General features: G+C 44.1%; 2 protein-coding genes across 3 annotated transcripts in view; one reads left to right on the forward strand and one right to left on the reverse strand.

Annotated features, from left to right (window-relative positions):
- Positions 1–5,439, forward strand: part of LOC139479267 (tRNA dimethylallyltransferase-like) — a 46,170-nt gene extending 40,731 nt beyond the window's left edge. Inside the window, exons 10-13 of the mRNA XM_071262133.1 lie at positions 1,945–2,054; positions 3,619–3,733; positions 4,003–4,081; positions 5,187–5,439. Of these exons, the coding sequence (XP_071118234.1) occupies positions 1,945–2,054; positions 3,619–3,733; positions 4,003–4,081; positions 5,187–5,214 (332 nt within the window). The 3' untranslated portion in view covers positions 5,215–5,439. The remainder of the gene's footprint in view (positions 1–1,944; positions 2,055–3,618; positions 3,734–4,002; positions 4,082–5,186) is intronic.
- Positions 5,440–7,089: 1,650 nt separating this feature from the next.
- On the reverse strand, positions 7,090–20,214 carry LOC139478628 (F-box only protein 25-like). 2 transcript variants are annotated; one of them, XM_071261187.1, is made up of 8 exons: positions 20,009–20,214; positions 18,629–18,722; positions 17,631–17,723; positions 15,270–15,363; positions 14,225–14,394; positions 13,520–13,779; positions 12,249–12,321; positions 7,090–11,138 (listed from the first exon to the last, which is right to left on the reverse strand). In XM_071261187.1, exons 1-8 carry the CDS (start codon positions 20,134–20,136, stop codon positions 11,052–11,054), a joined length of 999 nt encoding a protein of 332 aa, XP_071117288.1. In that variant the 5' UTR covers positions 20,137–20,214; the 3' UTR covers positions 7,090–11,051. The 2 variants fall into 2 exon arrangements, with proteins under 2 accessions (XP_071117288.1, XP_071117289.1); XM_071261188.1 differs by lacking the exon at positions 20,009–20,214 and adding an exon at positions 19,508–19,658.
- Positions 20,215–20,776: the final 562 nt, after the last annotated feature.

The following is a 20,776-nucleotide window of genomic DNA, read 5'->3' on the forward strand; positions in this document are numbered from 1 at the left end:
AAGAAATATTCAACATTTTAAGGGCTGTTTTTCATCTTCAAACAAATCTTGAAACACCCTAAAATATATGTTTGAAATAATAATGACATTGTGTATAAACAAATGGAACTGGAACATGGTAATGGCCCCTGCTCTGTGCAACCACTCACTCACTCACTCACTCACTCACTGTGTGTGGCAGTGTATCAATGTGTGTGGCAGTGTATCAGTGTGTGTGGCAGTGTATCAATGTGTGTGGCAGTGTATCAGTGTGTGTGGCAGTGTATCAATGTGTGTGGCAGTGTATCAATGTGTGTGGCAGTGTATCAGTGTGTGTGGCAGTGTATCAATGTGTGTGGCAGTGTATCAATGTGTGTGGCAGTGTATCAATGTGTGTGGCAGTGTATCAGTGTGTGTGGCAGTGTATCAGTGTGTGTGGCAGTGTATCAGTGTGTGTGGCAGTGTATCAATGTGTGTGGCAGTGTATCAATGTGTGTGGCAGTGTATCAGTGTGTGTGGCAGTGTATCAGTGTGTGTGGCAGTGTATCAATGTGTGTGGCAGTGTATCAGTGTGTGTGGCAGTGTATCAATATGTGTGGCAGTGTGTATGACAGTGTATCTGAGTGTGGCAGTGTATCAATGTGTGTGTGTTGTAGTGTGTATGACAGTGTATCTGTGTGTGGCAGTGTATCAATGTGTGTGGCAGTGTATCAGTGTGTGTGGCAGTGTATCAATGTGTGTGGCAGTGTATCAATGTGTGTGGCAGTGTATCAGTGTGTGTGGCAGTGTATCAATATGTGTGGCAGTGTGTATGACAGTGTATCTGAGTGTGGCAGTGTATCAATGTGTGTGGCAGTGTATCAATGTGTGTGGCAGTGTATCAATGTGTGTGGCAGTGTATCAATGTGTGTGGCAGTGTATCAGTGTGTGTGGCAGTGTATCAATGTGTGTGGCAGTGTATCAGTGTGTGTGGCAGTGTATCAGTGTGTGTGGCAGTGTATCAATGTGTGTGGCAGTGTATCAGTGTGTGTGGCAGTGTATCAATATGTGTGGCAGTGTGTATGACAGTGTATCTGAGTGTGGCAGTGTATCAATGTGTGTGTGTTGTAGTGTGTATGACAGTGTATCTGTGTGTGGCAGTGTATCAATGTGTGTGGCAGTGTATCAGTGTGTGTGGCAGTGTATCAATGTGTGTGGCAGTGTATCAGTGTGTGTGGCAGTGTATCAATGTGTGTGGCAGTGTATCAGTGTGTGTGGCAGTGTATCAATGTGTGTGGCAGTGTATCAGTGTGTGTGGCAGTGTATCAATGTGTGTGTGTTGTAGTGTGTATGACAGTGTATCTGTGTGGCAGTGTATCAATGTGTGTGTGTTGTAGTGTGTATGACAGTGTATCTGTGTGTGGCAGTGTATCAATGTGTGTGGCAGTGTATCAGTGTGTGTGGCAGTGTATCAATGTGTGTGGCAGTGTATCAGTGTGTGTGGCAGTGTATCAATATGTGTGGCAGTGTGTATGACAGTGTATCTGAGTGTGGCAGTGTATCAATGTGTGTGTGTTGTAGTGTGTATGACAGTGTATCAATATGTGTGGCAGTGTATCAATGTGTGTGTGTGGTAGTGTGTAGGACAGTGTATCTATGTGTGGCAGTGTATCAATGTGTGTGGCAGTGTATCAGTGTGTGTGGCAGTGTATCAATGTGTGTGGCAGTGTATCAATGTGTGTGTGTGTCAGTGTATCAATATGTGTGGTAGTGTATCAATGTGTGTGTGTCAGTGTATCAATATGTGTGGCAGGGTATCAATATGTGTGGCAGTGTGTATGACAGTGTATCTGAGTGTGTGTGTGACAGTGTATCTGTGTGTGGCAGTGTATCAATGTGTGTGTGTGACAGTGTATCTGTGTGTGTGACTGTGATGTTGCTGAGATAAGGATGTTACAACCCAACTCCCTCCCTCACTCTTTGCAGGCCCGGGGCCCGGTGTGCTGCCAGTGTACGGCGTCGACTCCACGGATGTCAGTCTCTGGGCGGACAACGTCTTCAAGCCGGCCTGTGACATACTCTCAGCAATACAAGAGGTAACATAGGCCTGTGTTGTTTTGTGGAATATCACAGGGAGTACTGGTATAATATTTATTGCTAGGCATTAATACTGAAATCTATATATTGCTAGCAGGATGTATGGCTGGAATATCTATCACAAGAATGTCTTATTATCCCCTGCCACGATGGGGATATAGGAATGGGTTTTACGAAACTTTGCATAAGTATCAAACACATGATGAACTGGTGCCTTTTTGTGTTTTTGGTGTTTCTGAAGTTTCTGAAGAAATATTTTGGTGTTTCTATGGCAACAAACTTGACTTAAGTGTAGTATTAGTTTGTTTTAGCATAACTCGGAAACTGTTGAATATTTTGTTATGAAACTTTGCGTATGTATAAAACACATGCTAAACTGGTGCCTTTTGCTGTTTTCTTTGGAAACAAGTTGGACTTAATCCAAATACAGGTTACTTTCATAACCAAAGTGTGACTTATAAACCAGATGGGTTGTAGTGTTCATTTCTTTCACATGTTATCCATGAAACCTTATACCCATATTAACAGTGTACTGAAATTGTCATGCAATTTTGGATTTTCTACAAAAAGTTCTATTCTTTGCAGGATTGTCTGAGAACTGTTACCGTAATTACTTAATTTGGATGTATAACGCTTAACAAAGGAACTTGCAACAACAGAATCAACAATTTGCAACAACAGAATCAAGTTAGGCAGTCATGAGTGAGTGACTTGGGTTTAAATGCATCTTCCTGAGGCAAGAGAGTTAACTGACTTTTAAAGTCCAGTTTCCACCCTTGCCAAACTAGGCCGGAATTCCTGGTCTCGATCGTAGTGCCACCAGTGGTTATTACGAGTTATGTCCCTTCTAAACCTCTCCTATGGACCAATCAGATTCCCTTGCATTTGTTTCAAACAAAATGGCAGCGCCCAGTCAAGACGATCTGATTGATAATCAAGATCTATATTGTGATTAAACTGGTCTTACCTTGCAAAGTGCATCAAATCATGTGAGCACCTTGATTAAAAACATGAAAAGATTTGGAAAATATGTGTTGACAACGAGTTGTCGGTGCACATGCTTTGCAAATCCTGCAATCGATCAAAATCTGCACGACAATTTACGAACCGGATTTCGATTTTGTTGCGTAAGTTTGATTGGACTACTTATAGACTCGTTTGTCCAGCCAAAATGTAACTCAATAATACCAGCCTAGTTCGGCAAGGGTGGAAACTGGACTTCTTAAAGTCAGTTAACTCTCTTGCCTCGGGAAAAAGGTTTAAACGCCACTTTCAGCAGTATTCCAGTTATATCGGGACGTGTCAGCTTAATGTGGGAGGAAAGCCTGAAGTGATGCAGGTCTCAGACGTTTACCGCTTCGGTGAAACCCATGAGCACGGGTATGGTGCTGACAAACCTAGAATCATAATCGGGGTGAACTGGGATTGGAACCCACAATCATAGGTTTCTGGTGTGCCCAAGGGACACAACTCTGCACAGCGAATCGCGGCGCCTTAGACAACTGGGCCAACTGGGCCCCCTCGGCGGTCATGAAGTTATAGGTAACAGTTTGTGTGTTTCAGGATGTGAGTCCAGGTGTCCCCCCTCTGGAGTCGGGAGGGGCTGTGACGGAGCATGTCTACAACGTGTGCGACGTGTGTGCAGGGCGTGTGTTCACCACGTTGCTGGAGTGGGAAGGTATGTGATGGCAGTGTGTGTGTGAGTGAGTGATTTCAGACAACATGCAATGTGGCTAACACTGTTTTAGCAAAAAAGAAAAGTACAGTGCTAGATTGTCGACTAACTTTCCTTTCCTAATATGATAATGCAGTTGACTGGTGGGAGAACAGATTTCAGCAGTCAGCACTAATTAACTTTGGCATTCCCTTGATGTTGAGTCCGTTGACTCGCCAGTCTTTTGCCTGCTTTGTGAGAAAGGGTCTGGAAAGGTTAACTTTGGGTTTCAGCTCACACAAGCAGTCGGAAACACAAGCGGGCACTCAGTAAACAGCGGAAACAGATGCGGCAAGCTGCCATGCTGAACAGGTAGTGTGACATGTGACACTGGTAGTGCGAGATTACGATGTGAGGTGGTGTGTGACATGTGACACTGGTAGTGTGACATGTGACACAGGTAGTGTGACATGTGACACAGGTAGTGTGACATGTGACACTGGTAGTGTGACATGTTACACTGGTAGTGTGACATGTTACACTGGTAGTGTGACATGTGACACTGGTAGTGTGACATGTGACACTGGTAGTGTGACATTTGACACTGGTAGTGTGGCATGTGACACTGGTAGTGTGACATGTGACACAGGTAGTGTGGCATGTGACACTGGTAGTGTGACATGTTACACTGGTAGTGTGACATGTGACACTGGTAGTGTGACATGTGACACTGGTAGTGTGACATGTGGCACAGGTAGTGTGACATGTGACACTGGTAGTGTGACATGTGACACTAGTAGTGTGACATGTGACACTGGTAGTGCAAGATTACAATGTGAGGTGGTGTGTGACATGTTTGTTTGTTGTTTAACGCCACACTCAGCAATATTCCAACTACCGGTATATGACGGCGGTCTGTAAATAATTGTGTCTAGACCAGACAAATCAATGATGGAATTTATGAGCCTTGATTGATGCAATTGGGATAGGATGACATGCATCAACCAAGTCAGTGAAACCGACCACCCAATCCCGGTAGTCGCCTCTTACGACAAGCATTGTCGTCTTTTACAAGGATGGGTTGCTGAAGACCAACTCGAACCGGGATCTTCATGGGGGTGACATATCACACAGGTAGTGTGACATGTGACACAGGTAGTGTGACATGTTACACAGGTAGTGTGACATGTGACACAGGTAGTGTGAAATGGCAGTGATACAAGTGAGACGTGCAACACTTGTCGTGTGATATTCCATGTCACATGGGGATTGTGGCACTGTGATTTGTGTGACATGTGACTTTGTGTGTGACTATTATTGTTTGACATGTGACTTTGTGTGTGACATGTGACTTTGTGACTATTATAGAGTGTGACATGTGACTTTGTGTGTGACATTATTATCATGTGACATGTGACGTTGTGTGTGACATTATAAACTGGGGACTGTGAACTGATATGTGACAATTTGATTTCAGTGACGTAACCTCTGAATCAACAGAATGAGGCGAGGGATATACCAGTAACCTGATAATACCAGAAGGAGTGAAAGAGGACATCTGCCCCCTGTGTCAGAGATTGTGTCATAGACCCCGCAGTCAGTTGAGAGTGACAGCGTGACAGCTCAGTCAGGTGACCGATCAGCAAGTGTAATTCTGGGAGTGGCCCCTATGGGGGTAGGGGAGGGGTCCTGTAGAGGTGGTTGAGGGGTCCCTAGGGAGAGGGCTTGGAGGAGGGGTCCTGTAGAGGTGGGTGAGAGGTCCCTTAGAAGAGGGCTTGTAGGGGGGGCGTGGGGGGGGTCCTGTAGAGGTGGCGGTCTTCTAGGGAGGGGTCCTGTAGAGGTGGCGAAGGCTTCTTGGGAGAGGGCTTGGAGGAGGGGTCCTATAAAGGTTGCGAAGGCTTCTAGGGAGAGTGGGAAGGTGAGGGGTCCCGAGGGAGAGGGCTTGGAGGAGGGGTCCTGTAGGAGTGGAGAAGCTGATTGGGTATTAACACCAGCCGGGTCCAGAATATACATGATTGTTTCATTAGATATGGGAGACCTGTGTTGTATATATAATACCGGTGTGGATTCCATGTATGTCGAGCATGGCTAATGGGGGCGTGTCAAGTAGCCTTGATTTAACATGATTTTGACATTGTAAGATATTTTCCTTTTCAATTTTTGGGGTGCAGGTTACACACACCCCTCCACCTGTGCTGTCACAAAGATAGACATCGATGGATCATGTAGCAAATTAGAGCTAATTAACCGGAACAGTATTCATCTTACCTACAGTCACTCATTTCAACAAACAACTGCAGAAGATTATTGCATAATGTATGCCTGCTGTCAGTCCAGGTGTAAAACACTCAGCCATGTGTATAGTGTAATGTGACACTTTAGCAAGTGACACAGATTCAAAGTTTGTGACATGCCGCATCATCCTTGTAGAACTTTTTCAAGACTACAAAGGGATATTGTGATGTGTAGAAAATAAACTATACAAACAAACCAATCAGTGTTTTGCAATCACTTGTAGATCCTGAGTCCTTGAGGTCCCCGAACACCATTAGTCTTAAAGAGGCGACTGACTACATTGGGAACCCATGGGGACGCCTGGTTGGGGTACGTTGCCAGCAACCAATCCTGGTCGGCAGACGCAATGTAAAGGATCATGTGGTCAGGTTTGGTGACTTGGTTGATCCTCTGACAGTGTAGATTGTTGCTCATAATATCAATCAATAGATTGTAAGGTCCATATAGCTGAGTGCAGCGTTAAACAACACACAAGCACCTGCTTCTTGTGTATTAAACCACCTCCATGGTCAAGACAGTGGAAGGTTGGTGGTTCAATCCACTGACTGCAGAATAACCAAAGACTTTAAAAGATGGTACTTATTGTTGCCTGGCCTGGTGCTGAGCGTTAATGAGATAAAACAAGGATTCGCTGGCTAGGAGTCAGCATGATGTTTTGTTTGTTTGTTGTTTAATGTCACACTCAGCAATATTCCAGCTATATGACGGTGGGCTGTAAATAATCGAGTCTGAACCAGATAATCCACTGATTGACATCATGGGCATGGATCCATGCAATTGGGATACGATGATATGCATCAACCAAGTCAGCGAGCCTGATCACCCGATCCCGTTTTCGCCTCTTATGACAAGCATGGTCGCCTGTTACTGCAAGCATGGGTTGCTGAAGACCTATCCTACCCTGGATCTTCACGGGTCTGATGTGTCCGAGTATACTTGCAGACACGCACACACATGTATATACATGTTGCTAGATCAATCAAAGGGTTAAACCCCATTTCATGTCACTTTTGTTTGTATGAAGAGTAATTCTGATCCTGGTTCATCCACGTCACAATAAAAATACAACTTCATATTGTCACATTTTTATTCAAGTTAAGAATGTTTCTCCAACAATAAATATATCTAGACTTGTTTTAGCGACTACAGCACTTAATTTGCCTAGGTCGGTTACCATGGGAACACGAGTTAGTAGTTCACAAGTTGTCAACAAGTATCACATGAATAACGTTTGTTGACCTAAAAGGTCGCAACTTATAATGTTTCTACTCAGTGTTAGCAATCTATTTAACGATGTTATCCAAAGCATATGAGTTTCTATGCCACAAAATAACTTAACACCATCAAAAATATTGTTGCAAAACATATAAATACAAGTGAGTGTTCTAGGGGCTCGTTGCAAGCAATGAACACGATTCCAGTGTTCTGATGTTGTGACTGTTTTGTTCTTTCAGTTCCTTCGTCAGTTGTCACATATTAAACGACTCGGGTACTCAGGTCAGGTGGGTCCTCAGTAGGACCCGGGTACCCACAGGTCTATCCCGTAGTTAGTCAATTTCAGTGTATGCATGATCTGATCATTTGAAACATGTCTCCAAATAGTTTTTAAACTACAAAACAGTAAAACAATCCCTAATCAGACAATTTGTTCCCAACTCTTGAGACCTACAGTGGGTCGACGGGTAGGGTAGGGTCATAGGGGGTCGGGTACCAGGGTAGTAAATTTGGACCCGTCCCACCCCGTCCCAGTCCCACTACTTTGAAACACATGTCCCTGTAAGGAGGAGACTATATTTTCTACCAACACATTCTCCCAGGATAGCCAGCCTGGCCAGCAAACCATTTCCTGTCTCTATTCCCACCCCACCCCAAGTATTTTCTGGTACAAATGAACTTTGTTCCCACTAATGTCTGTTGCCCACCAAAAAAGTGACTGGCCAGTCCCAAAGTTCTTGAAGCTATTCTCATTAATATTCATGCTGAAGCATCAAAATTTGATAATAATTTTAACAGTACATGAGACTATTTGTGAGATCATTTACTAACACTGTATTCTGTCTGAAGATCTTTTCATTGTTACGGACATGTCAACAATGTGCAGGAACACTTAATGCTGGGCGCGATTTCTAACCAAACATTTTCATTCATTCTTTATGTTTATTAACCAAAATATATTTCATTTCTCTCGCTAACCACACTTCATCTAATTGTCAGCTGACTGCACTATTTACATAACATTTATAGAAGGGACAAGGCTGTGACTGTTCAACACTGCTCACTGGCAAAACACAGCATACAGTTCAAACAAGGACTTGCATGCACAAAACACTGACATGCAATAACCTCTTATTCCTTAACTTATATATCTGGCACACCAGAAAGGCGATTTTGGATTCTGCCAGGCGAGTTCTTTCCCTGTACAGATGAAATCCACTTAACAAGAAGGCCCTGTAACTAATGTATCACTCAAGCGATTACACTGGTTGTAAATAATAATAATATAGATATAACCATCAAACAACATACTACTCCTACTTCTGCTGACCTTGGCAACATCACAACCTTGATCCCGTCATGAGCAGGGGAGATAACTCTCAACATACATGAAGCAAGAATGTGTTGCATGAAAGAACAAAAAGGTTACAGGTCACATGACATCAAGAATGAACAGATTTGTAATTGTTAACCAATAGTGACTAGAAGACACACTGCTGTACTTGCCAGTACTAAGTACCATGTCCCGCATCTCCCACACAATCACACAGTCACACATGCACGTAACTAACTCAGCCATATTGTTTTGCCGCGACACTCTGAACATGTAAATGAGTGCCTGAAAGACTATCTGTGCTCCTGAACTGAAATTTAATACAATCTATGATAAGGACAGAATGAGTGTGACCTCGTGGGATTCCAGGTTAGAATGAGTCCCCAGCATCTTATAAGAGGACAAAATTGATGTGGTGGTCCCCCGACTGGGAGACGTGGTCTTATCTTGATGATGTTGTTCATGAACTGAGACCCACACAGGTCACCAACAATCAAAGGAAATGTCATTACAGATTCATCAGTTCTTGTCACACCATATGGGTACAATAGCATCTAAGTTGGAAAACTTAACATCGTCTGAATCAGTACATCTTTACGTCAACACTGATAGGATACTCTGCAACATATCACAATCATTCATGTCAAACCTTAAGGTGGCGGTCATAGTTAAGGTAAAGGTTGGGATATAATTTGTTGATTGTGTGTTGTTTAACGCTGCACTCAGCAATATTCCAGCTATATGACAGCGGTATAATCGAGACAATCCAGTGATTGACGTCATGAGCATCGATCCACGCAATTGGGATACAATGACATGCACCAACCTGACCAGCCAGCCTGACCACTCAATAGTCGCCCTTTATGGCAAGCATGGGTTGCTGATGACTTATTCTACCCCGGATCTTCACGGGATACCTCACTTCATCACGGCTGTAAAATTCTTCGAGCATACTTTAGTGATGCCATTGCTTGGATCTGTCGAGTACAGTTTCAGCGACAGTCATGGCGTGTGTAAGTAGATACTTTGGTCGGTAGTTCATCATGAACATGAGGTGTCATTTAAGTGTCCTACAAACTTGGTACAAAAGCATTTGAGGAGAGATAATTTCTTGTACAACTTCACCAAGAACTATCATAGACATACCAGTGCCATCACACAACGGCTGACAACTCCCACCTCCCAACTCCATCACACACTAGGCCATAACAAATTACATGGAAAATAAATATGGTACAAAATACAACATCAAAAACAAGTAAACTGTCCGAATAAAATACATTCAAATATATGTACATGAGCATATAACAAAGTAGGAGAAATAAAACAGTGTGTTCATGCTTTCCTCAGTCCAGGAACTGCCCACTGCCCTCGTCACTCCGGCCTGGCTCTGGCACTTTCACACTGTCACCAGTCTTGCATTGACTTGCGCATTATCAAATGTAATGGATTGACTTTGATTACTTTGTTTAACATTATATAATATCAGGTCTTTGACAACAACCAATCAGCACATATCACATTTGACAGATCTCTGTAACTTTCAGATCTATCATGGCACATGGATTAAATGTAATAAGTGATCGAAGTACTCATAAAATCCTAACCACACAACTGCTCCATGAGTGTCATGGGGTAACAACCTACTTTCGGTTCATTATATGAAAGAGTGTACCGACTTGGTGCTACTGGCGTCACAATCCTGTCTGTACAACTGAATGTATCCACCCCTCTAGCAGTGCATGTTCCAATACTAGGGATTTGACCTTGCAGATGTTTCAGTAACGAGATACCTGCTGTGTCGGTTGAAGCAAGCAACAGTGTTCCAACTGAAGTTGTTGAAGTTTCCTTGTCATGTTTGTAGGCTTTACTTGCCATAAGGTTGACTATACTCGTCTTCTGTGCAATTGCAATTCAAAGTTGATAACAAAACGGTCTTTGGTGGTAAGTCGATTGTCTAGACAGTTCTCCCCAAGTTACTGAGTATTAAGTACTAACCACTCACATCATATCTCCTTTATCTTAAATACTGACAAGCGTAATGAGATTCACCCGTCCTAGATTCCCGGACTGCAGCTTTACATCACAGGGAGACTAGCAAACTTAGAGCTCACAACCTGGATGGAATATTAAAATATGATGTGTACAAACGTGTCTGTGAAACCAGGTTGTAAACAAGACTAGTGTTGGTGGTCTTCAATCAATGTTTCCCGGCCTGACCACCAGGTGGAGCTACTGGGACATATATTGGTGGATCCCTTCCAACGCACTCCTATTTCCCGGCATCCGTTCCATCATTCAAGCTACTTGACTGGCCCAGCAGGTGACGCGGTAATTCACGTTACCGATCACATACTAACTGTATCAGGTGTTGTTTTCAGCCATGTTGGTCAAAGGCAGCCTGGGCAGGGATGAGAGTCTGTATGCTGACATCGTCAATTCACAAACAATGAAAGCTTATCACATAATGCTGGCAGGCCGATGACAAAGGGAGACAATTCACAGTGAGAAGAGTTTGAGAAACTCTTCAGGGTTGAGAGGTGTGGATGCTGGAGGCTCTTCGCTGTAGCATGGGTGGCCCAGGGACTGAAACAGTGGAGCAGAATCACAAATAAGCCAATTAACCTGGCAACCTGGACATTATCCTTGCCCAATTGTGATCAGGGGCGGAATAGGTTCCCAGCAACTAACACTTGTCCAGTGGAGAGTCACCATATGGGATGTTGATAGTGTGACATTTGTCCCCTTAAACTGGCTTCCACGGGAGATATGGCTTGGGTGAGATCAAGCAATATCTCCCAGGAGCATCACAATGCTTTGCAGACCATTGTGACATCATCGGTTACCATGATGTCACAATGAATGATTTTGGATGATGCATAAATTCTCACCCTCGTGTCTTTTAATATCAACACTCTGCAAGCCTCAGTGTTTAAACTTTTATTGATTCATATATCAACAGACACCCTGGTGAGATTCTCCATGTCAGAAAGGGTGTCAAGTGTTGCTCTGGTCAGACTTGCATACCACAATGAGATGAATGCTGAATGATTAATGGTGAATGATTAATGGTGAATGCAGTGTGATATAACATTCACTGACATCTTCATGTGTAAATTATTGGAACGAAAACAAGAAGATGTTTATGTGTTAACCAAAAGCAGGACTGTGAAATAGCAATGTTCCTTGAGTAGTCTCCCTTGGCCTACCTTTGGGGCATTGATTACAGGACATCTCCAGAAATATTCACAAAATTGCATTCATTACTAATTAGCTTTGAACTGTCCCCCCATATCATCGTAGTTTCAGTGTGTGAAACCCATATCTGGTGTCTCCCCTTAATCCCCCCATCGTGGGTACAGAGTGTGACACCCATACCTGGTGTCTCCCCTTAATCCCCCCATCGTGGGTACAGAGCGTGACACACATACCTGGTGTCTCCCCTTAATCCCCCCATCGTGGGTACAGTGTGTGACACCCATATCTGGTGTCTCCCCTTAATCCCCCCATCGTGGGTACAGTGTGTGACACCCATACCTGGTGTCTCCCCTTAACCCCCCCATCGTGGGTACAGTGTGTGACACCCATACCTGGTGTCCCCCCTTAATTCCCCCATCGTGGGTACAGTGTGTGACACCGATACCTGGTGTCTCCCCTTAATCCCCCCATCGTGGGTACAATGACACCATATCTCACCTGCCAGAAGATGTTGTTGCAGTGCACACACAAGGCCAACATGTCAGCGTAACTGTCCTTCTTCCCGAATCGCCTACAATGACATCAGCGATGACATTTACTTCAACATACACAACACATATATCTGTATTGGGCAGATGTCAGCCATGACACATACACAACATGCAAATCTGACCATGTCGGAAATTAACAGTAAAAACTGTGCATCACACTGGATTGTTGTCCGAGCTCAAGCTGGCATACAGGGCTGTTAATAAATGCTGACACTCACTCACTCGGTCACTCAAGAACCTCGACGCTTGAAGATCCGGTGTATATAGGTCTTCAGCAACACATGCTTGCTGTAAAGGGCGACTAAAGGGATCGGGTTGTCAGGATCGCTGACTTGGTTGATGCATGTCATCGATCCCAATTGCATGGATCGATGCTCATGATACTAATCACTGGATTAACAGGTCCAGACTCGATTATTTACAGACCGCTGTCATATAGCTGGAATAATGCGGTGTTAAACAACAAACAAACAAACAAATCAAGAACCCCACTCACTCACTCACTCACTCAAGCACCAGTTTCGCCTCGCCCTACAATGATACTACTAGCCTAAATATGCCGGCACTGCCTTTAGGCTAAAAAAAATAATAGTCTTGGGATTCAGGCACTGCCCGCATCATGATGATGATTTTGCTTCCGTTTTCAAGAAAAAAATAAAAATCCTAATACTTAAAAATAATGCGATCCAACATAGAATGCAGTTACTTCCCTTTACATGCCCACAGCTTTACTGCACATCTCGTGTTATGGTCATGGCGGCAATAGGAGCTTGTATGCTTGTTTATGTAGGGAGGCCCTTTCCCAGGTTGATAATACACAACTGTTTATTTGGTTACATACTAGTTTGAACAAGCAAAACAAAACCCTATATTTTATAAAAGTCAGGGCCTGAGAACCAATTCTTTTATTTTTTTAGAGCCTTACTTGCAATGTTTCCCTTAGTGGATTGTCGTAGTAGCTTATGCTTGCTGTAAGAGCTGACTTCAACAGACTGGGTGATTAGGCTCCGTGACTGGTCTGAGTGATCATACTCCGACTGTGTGGAAGGGTGCTCACAATATCAACCACTGGTATGTCTGGACTTATTTACAAGCTGTTCCGAAACAGCTTGAATATTGCTGACAGTGTTCATGGTGTTAAACAACAAATATTTGTTTGGAATCTTAAACTGGTTATTTAGCTGAAGTGCGGTATTGCAGCTCTAGAACATATCTTACTTGTAGCAGCGTCTGTAGATGTACTTCCAGTCGATGGTGGGCTGGTGGATGGCGACGGGCAGGAAGGTCACCAGCTGCTTGTCTGTGAAGTGGAAGAAGCAGAGTTGCTTCCAGAGCTGCGCTTCCTGCGACAACTCATAGACGGTTTGGCTGGTTTGGGAGGTGTGTAGAATGTCCTTGTGGTCTGCCAGACAGCTCAAGATGCCACGGATACAGTCCTCTGGCAGGTCCATCATCGTCAACTTCCCATCACACTCCCGCTGTGAAAACAAGTCAAACAATGTACAAATCCCCGCTTTGGAGGTAGACAAGTGTTACCAGTCAAACAATGTTGAACTCTCCTGCTGTGGAGGTAGACAAGTGTTACCAGTCAAACAATGTTGAACTCTCCTGCTGTGGAGGTAGACAAGTGTCACAAGTCAAACAATGTTGAACTCTCCTGCTGTGGAGGTAGACAAGTGTCTAACAATGTTGAACTCTCCTGCTGTGGAGGTAGACAAGTGTCAAACAACGTTTAACTCTCCTGCTGTGGAGGTAGACAAGTGTCAAACAATGTTTAACTCTCCTGCTGTGGAGGTAGACAAGTGTCAAACAATGTTTAACTCTCTTGTTAAGGAACTTGATTACAATGATTACACGCTGTATATACATGAAATATAATGTACCAAATACGGTGAAAAACCTGACCAACCGACTGTCACGTACCTCTGTCATCTTGTAGGCGTCCACCTTGGAGTTCATCTTGGTGACCTTCTGCTGGTGAAGCATCCACAGCCTCGCGCTGCCGATGTGGGACGTCTTCCCCTGCTGGAGCGCCAGGTCAGCTGACTTCAGAAGTTCACGGAGCGTGCTCAGACTGTACTCAGTCTTCAATACTGGAACACAAAACTCACATCAGTATTCCGTCCTTGTAACTAGAAGTCAACCACAACAGATAGCATAACAAACCAGGCTTGCTTTATCGATGAGCCAGTATGTGTTACAAGCTGGAAACATAAACGAGTGTGTGACACTACCAAGATCTACACACAATGAACTAGTACACCATTACAATGTAAGGCATTGAGACATGATGCTTCTACTGCGATACCACACTAGCATGTGGTACACTTAGGACTGGGACTGGAAGAAAATTGATACCCGGGTACCCAGAGCACTATTACCTGACCCAGGTATCCGTCATATTTGATTGAAACAATGTGACTTAAAAAACAAAAGGTACCCAATGTGATGTGGGTTGTAGAGGTGTCAAGACATTGTTAGTCTGAGTTCTAGAGGCGCCAGGACATTGTCAATCTGAACTATAGAGGCCCCAGTAGACCCGTGACGATCCGGGGTAGAATAGGTCTTCGGCAACCCATGCTTGCCGTAAAAGGAGACTATGCTTGTCGTAAGAGGCCACTAATGGGATCGGGTGGTCAGGCTCGCTGACTTGGTTGATGCATGTCATTGATCCCAACTGCGTGGAGCAATGCTCATGATATCAATCATTGGACTGTCTGGTCCAGACTCGATTATTAACAGACATCCATCATATAGTTGTAATATTGCTGAGTGCGGCGTTAAACAACAAACCAAGCAACCAATCTAGAGGCGCCAGGACACTGTCAATCTGAGTTCTGACAGATGCTAAAAAACAAAAAACTTTCCAAACGACTAAAGGAAAAGTAACCCTGTCACGCCTACTGATAAACAGCACAATTCTGAAATGGAAGAGAGTTTGAGATCTTCTGGAGGGTTATAAGGTCACCTTGTTCGGAGGTGGCCTCCAGGATGTTGATCACCTGCTTCTGGGCAGTCCCGCTCAGCCCACTCAGCTTCGAGCCCAGGATCAGATGCAGCACCTAGAACACAGCCCTGACATTACACTGGACATTCTCACACAGCCCTGGCATTACATTGAAATACAGCACTGGTATTACACAGCAACACAGTACTGGCATAACACTGGACATTCTCACACAGCCCTGACATTACACTGGACATTCTCACACAGCCCTGGCATTACACTGGAACACAGTCCTGACATAACACTGGAACACAGCCCTGACATTACACTGGACATTCTCACACAGCCCTGGCATTACATTGAAATACAGCACTGGTATTACACAGCAACACAGTACTGGCATAACACTGGACATTCTCACACAGCCCTGGCATTACACTGGAACACAGCCCTGACATTACACTGGAACACAGTCCTGACATAACACTGGAACACAGTCCTGACATAACACTGGAACACAGCACTGGCATTACACTGGAACACAGCCCTGGCATTACACTGGAACACAGTCCTGACATAACACTGGAACACAGCCCTGGCATTACACTGGAACACAGTCCTGACATTACACTGGAACACAGCCCTGACATTACACTGGAACACAGTCCTGACATTACACTGGAACACAGTCCTGACATTACACTGGAACACAGCCCTGGCTTTACACTGGAACACAGTCCTGACATTACACTGGAACACAGTCCTGACATTACACTGGAACACAGTCCTGACATTACACTGGAACACAGTCCTGACATTACACTGGAACACAGCCCTGGCTTTACACTGGAACACAGTCCTGACATTACACTGGAACACAGCCCTGACATTACACTGGAACACAGCCCTGGCTTTACACTGGAACACAGTCCTGACATTACACTGGAACACAGCCCTGACATTACACTGGAACACAGTCCTGGCTTTACACTGGAACACAGCCCTGGCTTTACACTGGAACACAGTCCTGACATTACACTGGAACACAGCCCTGGCATTACACTGGAACACAGCCCTGACATTACACTGGAACACAGCCCTGGCATTACACTGGAACACAGTCCTGACATTACACTGGAACACAGCCCTGGCTTTACACTGGAACACAGCCCTGACATTACACTGGAACACAGTCCTGGCTTTACACTGGAACACAGTCCTGACATTACACTGGAACACAGTCCTGACATTACACTGGAACACAGCCCTGACATTACACTGGAACACAGCCCTGGCATTACACTGGAACACAGTCCTGGCTTTACACTGGAACACAGCCCTGGCTTTACACTGGAACACAGCCCTGACATTACACTGGAACACAGCCCTGGCATTACACTGGAACACAGCCCTGACATTACACTGGAACACAGCCCTGGCTTTACACTGGAACACAGTCCTGGCATTACACTGGAACACAGTCCTGACATTACAACAGCCCTGGCTTTACACTGGAACACAGCCCTGACATTACACTGGTACACAGTCCTGACATTACACTGGAACACAGTCCTGACATTACACTGGAACACAGCCCTGGCTTTACACTGGAACACAGCCCTGACATTACACTGGACATTCTCACACAACCCTGGCATTACATGGGACATTCTCACACAACCCTGGCATTACATGGGACATTCTCACACAACCCTGGCATTACGCGGGACATTCTCACACAGCCCTGACATAACACTGGACATTCTCACACAGCCCTGGCATTACATTGGAACACAGCCCTGGCATTACACTGGAACACAGCCCTGGCATTACACTGGAACACAGCCCTGACATTACACTGGAACACAGCCCTGGCATTACACTGGAACACAGCCCCGACATTACACTGGAACACAGCCCTGGCATAACACTGGAACACAGTCCTGACATTACACTGGAACACAGCCCTGGCATTACACTGGAACACAGCCCTGGCATTACACTGGACATTCTCACACAACCCCCGGCATTACATGGGACATTCTCACACAACCCTGGCATTATATGGGACATTCTCACACAGCCCTAACATTATGCAGGACATTCTCACACAGCCCTGGCATTACATGGGACATTCTCACACAACCCTGGCATTACGCGGGACATTCTCACACAACCCTGGCATTACGCGGGACATTCTCACACAACCCTGGCATTACGCGGGACATTCTCACAGTCTGACTAGGGCATGCTGTTCTTTCAGTCCTTTACATTGAGGTTAATCCCAAATTCTGTGAAGCTAGTATAAGCTTTTGTTGCACTATTATTGGTGTAATTACCAGATGCCTTCACGATGTTAATTATCACTGTTATTTGACATACCTTACACACATAGTTAAATCTGCGAATGTCCTTCACAGCTCCGGTCATGTCCAGGCGGATGAAGGCCTCACTGATGCTGGTGAGTTCCTTGCGCTGCAACAACGTTGTACAAGCTGTATCAGGACATTGTCAATCTAAATTCCAGAGGCGCCAGGGCATTGTCAGTCTGAGATTGAGAGGCCCCAGGACATTGTCAATATATAATACCAAAAATAGGCTTCACACATTGTATCCATGTCGGGAATCGAACCCGGATCTTTTGCATGACGAGCAAACGCTATCACCACTAGGCTACCCGACCGCCCAAGAACAAGAAAGAGGTATACCTACCAGTCAACATATGCAACTGAATGTTCAAAGCTCAGTGATAATTCTGTCACTCAATACTTCTAGTTCTATCTGTCATACACAAGATCAGTGTTAATTCTGTCACTGAGTACTTCTAGCTCTATCTGTCATACAACTGAATGTTCAAAGCTCAGTGTTAATTCTGTCACTCAGTACTTCTACTGTCAACTCTCACACAGAAGATATCCAGTTGGTTGTCCTGAAACCTAGCTGTAGGATTGCTGTCACTGTAGTTCACCGTAAACTACAATCTGGACGTTAATCACCATAGGAACAACAGGAACTGTATTAAGTCAGAATCATTTGACATGTTTTTTAAGTGTCTGGACCAATGTAAGATGTTTGTCTCACTTCTCCCCTACATCTGGGTAAGACCCGTGAAGATCCGGGGTAGAATAGGTCTTCAGCAACCCATGCTTGCCGTAAAAGGTGGCCATGCTTGTCGTAAGAGGTGACTAACAGGATCGGGTGGTCTGACTTGGTTGATGCATGACATCAATCCCAATTGCGTGGATCGATGCTCATGATATTAATCACTGGATTGTCAGGTCCAGACTCGATTATTTATAGACCGCCGTCATATAGCTGGAATATTGCCGAGTGTGGCGTTTAACAACAAACCAACCAAATCATCTGGGTAAACAGCTCACCTCCTTGGACGTCCCCCGGTGGTACTGTATAAAGGGCTGTCGCCGCTCCATCACGTCTCTCTGGCTGGTGTCCACCAAGGCAAGTCGGATCAACCTGACAACCAGGAATCACGCCATGAGATATCAGCTCTACAAGTATCTCCCTGCGTCCATGCAACACTTTGTGGATAATTATCATTTCTGAAATCTTAATTCCATGGAAATGTGACACTTAGTAACTAAAGACCTCCACCAAAAGGCACTCATCAGTACTTGTTCAAATTTTGGAGATACCTGAATTCAAAATAAACATGGCAGAAACTGCAAGATCAAATTTTCATCTCCTAAACATTATGTTCTTTATATCAGAAATCCATTTGCCTTTCACCTGAAGAGAGAAACATATTCCCCTACATTGCTACTGGATAAAAATAGAATAATTAACATTGTTCTGGTCGCTCTGTGGCTGAAATAATGCTGGTGTGACGGTAAATTTTAACTCACTCATAACTGACAACGGAAAAACTGACTATACAAGTGAGTGAGTGATTTATTATTTAACGTCACATCAGCAATATTTAAGCCATATCGTGACAAGAAGTTATACATTAATAATACTTATACATAGACTAAATTAAAACCTATTGTCGATGGGCAGTACAATAACTAGAATATCAAAGATTCAAAACTAGTAGAGAACATTTAAAAGGAGAGAGTATTAGTTAACTCGAATGATATGGAACTTACATACCCTCTTAGGGGGCGACAATAATTTTACGCTACTTCGAACTGTTTTCTTTTTAAGTCATCTGCTTGTTAAGGATAAACCACTGGGATAACAATCATTTAAAACATTCTAGGTGGACATGATGAAAACACCTTGCACAAATATGCTCCTACCTATCGTGTGAGATGGTGACGCGCTCCGTGTGCCTCCCGACAATGTACAAGGTCTGAAAGTTTGATCATATATACACCTAAACGTGTCTGTCATCGCGAAGTAAAAATTTTCATTTGAATACATCCAAACATGGATTCGTCAGGTCCATATGCGCCTTTTAAGGGCATGCAAGAAAACCCACTATCAGTTCGATAAAAGGGTGTCCTGGATTTACCACTGTCCCGCCAAGCAATATGCTATTTCTAGATATGACACATCAGGTAGCAATCATGGCTGCCGTTACTGTTGGAGTCACGGCCCGCTGCATATGGGGACAGCAATGGACAGTGTACCACGTGCTAATTACTTCTAATTGATTTGCATAAGACACATGAATGGACATGGTGATTGGCTGATGAGGTCTGATAAGATTTGAGCCGACCTGCGAGTGATTAGGCTTTTCGTTGATAACGAAAGTGGGCTGGTAGGAGAAGTCTCACTACTACCCTATCACAACAAACCTTGCTATCACATTTTCGTTGAGATTTTCGAAAACTTTAAGCCTCCAAAGTTTGAGCCTTTCCCATCCACTGGCTGTCCGAACCCATTCGTCGCCCGGCGATCGCCAGTCGCGACCAAGAAAAGGCATTATTCACGAAATATCCTACTTTCTTTGGTCTTTTGTATGCGAATATGCGCACTGTTTATAAACATATGTAAATCAGGTGGCAGGATGTACGGGGTGAATTTTTCCTAGCTCAGCGATTGGTCATCACCAGTATAATGCGTGTTTTCATTGGTCAATATTTCTTTGTCGGCCATGTGCAGTTATCACGTGGTATTGTTTACATCGATCAGCTGTTTCTTACATACACAAAGAACACCTTATTTTGGCTTATCTGCGTCGGAGTTATTGTGCCAACTTTCCATCCTGGAAAATATAAAGAATAGCCTTTGTGTTTTCATTAATTCCTTAGGTGAAGATAAACCGTCGGCTTTTTCGCAACAAACTCAAGTTGTATACTTAGCATGTGTCTAAAAACTTTGTCAAAAAAGTTGCACAGACATCTTTTTGCGTCGTTGTTGACTTGATGACGAAGCTGCACATGTAACGCAATACTCGTAAACAGATGTGGGTTGTTTTTGACGCGTGATTCACTGTTCTTTTTATCTCTCTAAACTGACTTTTATGATAGCTTAGAATATATATGTTAAGTCGGGTCATGCTGACCTTTCTACGAATAAATAAATAAATAAACACGGGACGTACGCCAATCTAATGTGTGATC

The sequence above is a fragment of the Haliotis cracherodii genome, unplaced genomic scaffold (genome assembly GCF_022045235.1).
Source record: "Haliotis cracherodii isolate W230 unplaced genomic scaffold, xgHalCrac1.p SCAF_4, whole genome shotgun sequence".
Classification (NCBI taxonomy): Eukaryota; Metazoa; Mollusca; class Gastropoda; order Lepetellida; family Haliotidae; genus Haliotis; species Haliotis cracherodii.